This window comes from Nestor notabilis, unplaced genomic scaffold (assembly GCF_000696875.1).
Source record: "Nestor notabilis isolate BGI_N333 unplaced genomic scaffold, ASM69687v1 scaffold3067, whole genome shotgun sequence".
NCBI lineage: Eukaryota > Metazoa > Chordata > Aves > Psittaciformes > Psittacidae > Nestor > Nestor notabilis.
In genome coordinates, this window is record NW_009936741.1 from 20,761 (window position 1) to 27,198 (window position 6,438).

Genomic DNA, 6,438 nt, shown 5'->3' on the forward strand with positions numbered 1-6,438 from the left:
TCCCTCTGACCTCCCTGTTACAAGCAATAGTGAGGCAAGAAAATAGTATGTCCTTTTTAAGTATTGAAAGCCAAGAGCTGGATTGGGCACCTGGTGATTCATCAATAAGGGGTTAAGAACAGCTGTGCCGAAGGTGAATCATAAACCAGGCTGCTGTTTGTCATGTGTTAAGTCATCTACCAGATCCCATTTGTGGCATTTACACAGAGCACTCTGCAGGCAGGTCAAGCAGAGAACCTTGGAGTTAAAGGGTGGAGGGGGGGAAGAATCCCTCAAGCCCTGGGATGAGGAGCGGGAAGGAAAGGAGTTTAAAGGATGCAAAAAGAGCTGATGGTAGTAACATGTCTCCACCACTACTTGGGATTTTAAACCCCTTGGTGTGAAGTTCCCAGCAGTAGAGCTGTGTGACCAGAAAGCCCAGCTGAGCAGGGTGTCAGAGGGATGCCACCACTCATCCTTATGTGCCCTTTCCTGGCAGGGGACTGCTGGGAGCCCCATGGTTTGGTGCTGAGCTGGCTTTTTGCTCTCTCAGGATGAAGACCTGGTGAAATGGCAGGCACTGTTTGAGGAGGTGCCCGCACAGTTAACAGAAGTGGAGAAGAAGCAGTGGATTGCCAAGCTGAGTGCTGTCTCCCTCAGCTCCGATGCCTTCTTCCCCTTCAGGGATAACGTCGACAGAGCTAAGCGGGTAAGGTGGTGGCAGGGTGACTCCAAGGAATTGCCTGGGCTTTCCGTTTTGTGTGGACTGCTGAGGAATGTCTGCTCTGCACTGTTAGCTGGAGTAGTGCATCCTGGGAAGGATGCTTCTCCTGGTTACTGGTCTCGTGTGGATAGTAATTAGCCAGTCATTGCTCAGTTTGTTGATTTGGGATGAACAGAGGATTAAAGTTGATTAAACCACGCAAGAATAACAAGACAAGGCCTATTGCTTCCAGAGGAACCATTTTATTCTTCTGAGCTGTGGAGAGAACTGACTGCTCACACAGGGAACTCCCCTGTGAATGGCTTTGGGCAATGGAAGCTTTTGTTTGTTTAATGATTAGCATCTAGGGATGCGGATGAAGGACTGGGGCTGCCAGCTCCTTTTCAGGAGGGGTTTGGTTTTCCATGCTCTAATCCTTCCACTTCTGTCTGTGTTTGTTCAGAGCGGAGTACAGTTCATCGCTGCCCCATCCGGCTCGGCTGCGGACGAGGTTGTGATCGAAGCTTGCAACGAGCTGGGGATAACTCTGATTCACACCAACCTCCGGCTGTTTCATCACTGAGTTTGCTGTGATCTGTTGTGGGCCCTCTTTGGTCACAGTTTCACCAGCAGCGGTGGCTGGAATATCACCAGTTTAATTAGGAGGCACCTGCAGTCTGTGCTTAGCAAGTGTTTGTAGGATCTGTAAATGAGTCTTTCCTTGTGTTAGCAGAGAGTGAAGGCACAAGAAGTTGGCCTCCAACGTAGAAAATAAGTCTGTTTTGCAAATAAACATACGGTTCTTAGCTATGTGTACTCTTGTGTCATCCAAATACCATGTCCTAGGGGAAACAAGTTTATCTTTGAGGTACATTTTATGGTGCAGACTTTACTGCTTCATTAGAGGGCCTATGGAATGGTATGAAAGCCTGGCTCATGCCCAACTTCTTAATGAACTGATAAGAATCTGTGTTGTAAACTGAACTGAGCTGCTTTTTGGAGGGAGTCAGCAGATAGTTTTCTCCAGGTGCTTCTAATCCATTATCCCTTTCCCCTGAGAGAAGAGGGGAGCAGGTCCTTTGTGCCAGGCACTCTGAATCCTGCCCTAGCCAGTGCTTTGGGGCTGAGAGGCAGAGTCAGGTTGCGTTCTCCAAGGTGAAAGGCTCATTCCTGCCAGGAGCTTGACATGCTTGTTCTCATTCCAGAGAGTTCAGCTCAGAGTTCACAAGCAGGCATCTGGGAAGCATCTTGCCTGAAGCCACTTCCCTTCTCCATTGTGCACAATTTGCATTGAGCAGATTTGAACTCTGATTAGAAAAACAAAGTGAAAATCTGGAGCACAGGGAGATGAATCACGTCAAGCCCAGACACGTTTCTTGCTGGCAGTCGCCGTGACCATTTCAAAGGGATGGTTTTGGGTTCTGTTCTGTAAAATCTGTTCAGTTTTGGCATGGAGCAGTCCAGTTTTGCAATAAACACTCATGTCATGCCTTGGATCCCAGCTGGGACAGAGCAGGAAGTCTGCCTGTTCCCTTTGCTCAGGCAGCTGCAGGGGTGCATAGGTAGGAGACAGACTGGGAAGAGAGGAAGTTCAGGTTGTGTTCCCGGCTCTGCTGTTGACTTGCTGTGACTGTGGGCATGTATTTAATTCTCCCTGCCAGCCTGCTTGATCCAGACTGGTTGAACTGAGCAAAGCAAAGATACTTCCTGGGGGATATGAGGCACTTAAGATACCAGGACAACCTGGCACAGGGTGCTCAGGGAAGCTGTGGCTGCCCCATCCCTGGCAGTGTTCAAGGCCAGGTTGGACACAGGGGCTTGGAGCAACCTGCTCTAGTGGAAGGTGTCCCTGCCTGTGAGGCAGGGCGATTGGAACGGGATGAGCTTTAAGGTAATTTACAACCCAAACCATTCTATTGAGTCTATGATCATAATCCACATGCTGGTTTTCCTTTAATACTGTCTTTCCATCTGCTGTATGTATGTGTGCTCCTCTTGCCCTCCTTGTGTCTGAGACACTGGGCACTGCCCAGGCATTCAGTGTGCCCAGCACTGCCCTTGCTCTGGCTGGAGGGAGCATATCCTCTCTTTCCTGGTCTCTACAGTGGATTATTTCCAATCCTTGGATTAGGCAGAACAGGGTAAAGAGGATTCTACTTCTCAGGCACAGATGAAGAAAGCAGTCAAGAAGTCAAGAACAGAAACAGTCCATTGCTTATGGCTCACATGTCGGCTGTGCTACCCCAACCCCTGGCCCTGAGTGCTTTCTGTGCTGTTGCTTCCCATGGGTTGTCAGTGTTTGGAGTCTTCCCTGGTTTTAGTAGTTTCTAACTTCAAAAGTTGGGGTTTTGAACTCTTTTTTTCCACTGTTCTTCTATTCCTTATGTCTTTTCTATCATGCTGTTCTGACTCTAGCTGGTACATAGGTGCTGTGAGATTCTCTCAGAAGATGTTAGCTCGTTCTTTAGCTGCATCTCATAAAATGTTGGCTAAAATAGAGACTCGTAATAAGCACCTGGCAAATTCTGTATTCCTGCTTATCATTTACCCTTTGTTTGCTGTCCTTGGTGCACTGTTTAATGGAAGTGAATGGATACTAATCTTCCAGGTGAGCTCTCTGCAGAAGATGCTAGCAAACCTAGGATGCAGGTCTGGAAGCAAGGGCTCCAGCTGCTGTTCTGTGAGGTCAGGGCAGGAGCTGCTGTTTCCGAGTTGCTGAGAGATGCCCTGAACAGGGGATCCAGTCCCTGCTGACAACTGGGCTGAAGAGCTGTGAGCCTTCCCCTAGCACAGCTCTTTGTAAGAACAGGCAGTGCTGGTCCAGGAGGGCTCCTCATGAGGTATATTGGGCTTCTGCTAGTTAAACGAATGACTTTTCCCTTTGATATCTGCAATGATTAAAGGCAGCTCTGCTTAATATCTGTTTCCCATAGGAAAGGGCATGTCTCTTCTCAAGGGGGGGATAGTTCTGCTCCTTTGGTTGAAGTTTTTTGAAGAGCTGGCTGCTGACAGGCTCTGGTTTGCACTGTCGCTGCGTGGTGCCGTAATCCTGGCAGGACCCGTGCTGGCAGAGCAATAGCTCCCAAAGGGGGGAAGCAAAGGGAGAGCAGGAAGAGCCACTCTCCACCTTTTCAGTTAGTACCAGATATCTTCTTTCCTTTTTTCTTCCCCTTCAGCCACCAAGGGCCTCTTCCCTGCAGTGCAGAGTCCCGACTCTGCGTGCTTCTGTGCTCTGACTGAAGATCTGAGTTAACTGAGAGTACAAACCATGTGGGGATGCGCCTCCTCTGCTGGAAAAGAACAGTCAAGGGTTCAAATGCCCCTGGGCTTGGGGTAGCTGTGAGCACCTGGGTTGGGAGCCCAGGACATCTGAAAGTTACCTGCTAACAGGGGCAGCTGCCCCAGCTTTGAAGGTAGCTTGGGCTGGACAACATCAGTTGCTCTGAGTGCTCAAGGGAACCATGGATGTAAATGGTGTTGTAAGGCCCAGCTGCTGTTCTGCTGTCACTTTATGAGCTACATCCTGGGTGAAGCATGGAAACCTTCAAAAGCTTTGAAGTTTCTTTTGGTTGTTTCTAAAAGGGAAGGGGTGTGGTTGGTACCTTGGATCTCACCTTTCTGCTGCCTCTGTGCTGGGCTCTGCTGGTGGGTTTCAAATCCTAGAATAGTTTTGGGTTGAGTGGGATCTTAAAGCTCATCCAGTTCCAACCCCCTGCCCTGGGCTGGGACACCTTCCACTAGAGCAGGTTGCTCCAGGCACCATCCAACCTGGCCTTGAACACTGGTACATGTTAAACAGACGTTCTCAGAGGTGTAAAACCTCACAATTTAAGGCCCAGACAAACCTCTACAGGGACCTGAGGCAAATGCAGTGTTTAAATCCTTTTATCTCGTAATGCTCACTGCAGGGAGGGAGGTGCTGCTTTTACAATTGATGTGACATGAGGGTGAGGACAGGAGGTGGACTGTGTGTATAGAAATGTGGTTTAAAAGGAAAGTATTCTGTGTGTCAGTCAATGCCAGTTTTAGTTCTCATGCATTTTTAATACCCATTTGGCTCTTGAACACTGGTGGGACAGAACTGATTGCTGCTGCATTCACTGTTTGCAAACGTTTTGGTTGCTCTATAGATAGCAACCTCTGAAAATATCTGCCATGTGTGTTAAGAAGCCAAATTCTATTTTCATGCTATGCTTTATTCAACCCAGAGAAATCCATTGACTTGAGCAATACAGTATTTCTGTAGCTGAGAGAGGGATGTGGCCTGAGGGATCACAACAGAACCTTTCCTGTTCTGTCCTTGCAGATGCTGTACAGGTTTTGCAGCACTGGCAGCACAAGCTCAAGGGACTTATGGCAAACTTTGTTCATTAAAATCAAGACTGGCTTTGGTTTAAGAAAAGCTTTTGAGGAGAATTTCATTTACCCCCCTCCCCATGCAACGAGGTAGCAGCACAGCAGACTTGAAAGCCAGCACAGAGCAGGGTGCTCTCTGTTCCCCTCTTGTTTTCTGCAGAGGTAAGGGCAGGATGAAGGAGTTGCAGGCTGCTGTGGCAGCAGTGCCCAAGGGCACGCTCACCACTCCAACAGCTTCAGTTCTGAATTTGGGCATTTGAATTCCTTGGGGTGCGAATGGAGATGGAATAGCTGAGAGTTGAAGGAAGGGTATGATGGCCCCTCTGTAAACCCTTTAGGTGGGCACAGGGAAGAGATGCTCCATTGCAGAGAGGGGTGAACTGTGGCCTCCCCCTGGGACAAGGCATGGAGCAGGGTCTCAGAGACCCAGGATCAATTTGGACTTGGGAGGGAAGTCACTGGGCCCATGGACAGTGAGTCTTCGAACACATCTGACTTCACAGGTGTGGATGGCCTCGCTCATTTTGGCAACTCAATCTCGCTGAAAGCATATTTGAGTCTAGATAGTTAAGTGTCTGGCTGGACTGAGGACCATCGCTACCTCTGTTCATGTTCAAAGCAGGGGATGCTTCCTTTCCCTTTTCCCTTCCTCACCTATTCCCACAAAGCAAGCAAGCCCCTGCCTCCAGCAGCGTGGCATACATACATACATACATACAGTGGCTCTACTGGGGCAGGGGGTGCAGCTGGAAGTCTGTAATTAGCAAACTGCTCTATAAGTATTCTCTTGAGGTTTACTCCACGCTTCATTGAGATGTTTGTTCCATCTTGTTTCAAGGCAATGTTACTCCAACTCAGAATAATAATCTTCATCCTAGATTCCATGGTAGCAAAGAGAATCGCTTAAACTGCATGCCTGGTTTGTAAATCTTTTTATTAAAAGAGTTGTTTTTTATTCTTTTCCACAGTAGTAAAGCTTTGGCACTTACAGTATAAAAATAATCGCTGATCATAATTACACCAAATTCCTCTTTGTCAACTGCATACTAAGTGTCTTTAATACATTTCATTCCCATATAAAAACACTTGAAGGTCAGGGGAACAAAACTGATAAATAACAGTATGAGATACAAAGATACAGCTAGAAAAATACTAGGATCATGGAGAAAGAATTAGGACTGTGCATATTTTAAATATCACAGTGATTGGATTTGCTGTTCCTATCTTATTGCTGGCTGCACGCTTATGTGAAAGCAGAAGTGTTTGGTGGACTTTCCTATCTCTAAACTTCAGTGATGTACTCAAATGTTCTTTGCATAGCACGGGAACCTTGAATTTCTACACCCTCCCCTTCCCCTTAATCTTCTGATCCCCCCGTAATCTGTGATTTAGCATCTCCA

The 6,438-nt window shown here is 47.7% G+C and overlaps 1 protein-coding gene across 1 annotated transcript in view; it reads left to right on the plus strand.

Annotated features, from left to right (window-relative positions):
• The window catches only part of ATIC (5-aminoimidazole-4-carboxamide ribonucleotide formyltransferase/IMP cyclohydrolase), a gene marked incomplete at its 5' end in the record, with an annotated part of 22,069 nt that extends 20,581 nt beyond the window's left edge, over positions 1–1,488 (plus strand). The window contains 2 exons of the mRNA XM_010018471.1: positions 533–688; positions 1,146–1,488. Coding sequence (XP_010016773.1) covers positions 533–688; positions 1,146–1,265 — 276 coding nt within the window. The remainder of the gene's footprint in view (positions 1–532; positions 689–1,145) is intronic.
• Positions 1,489–6,438: the final 4,950 nt, after the last annotated feature.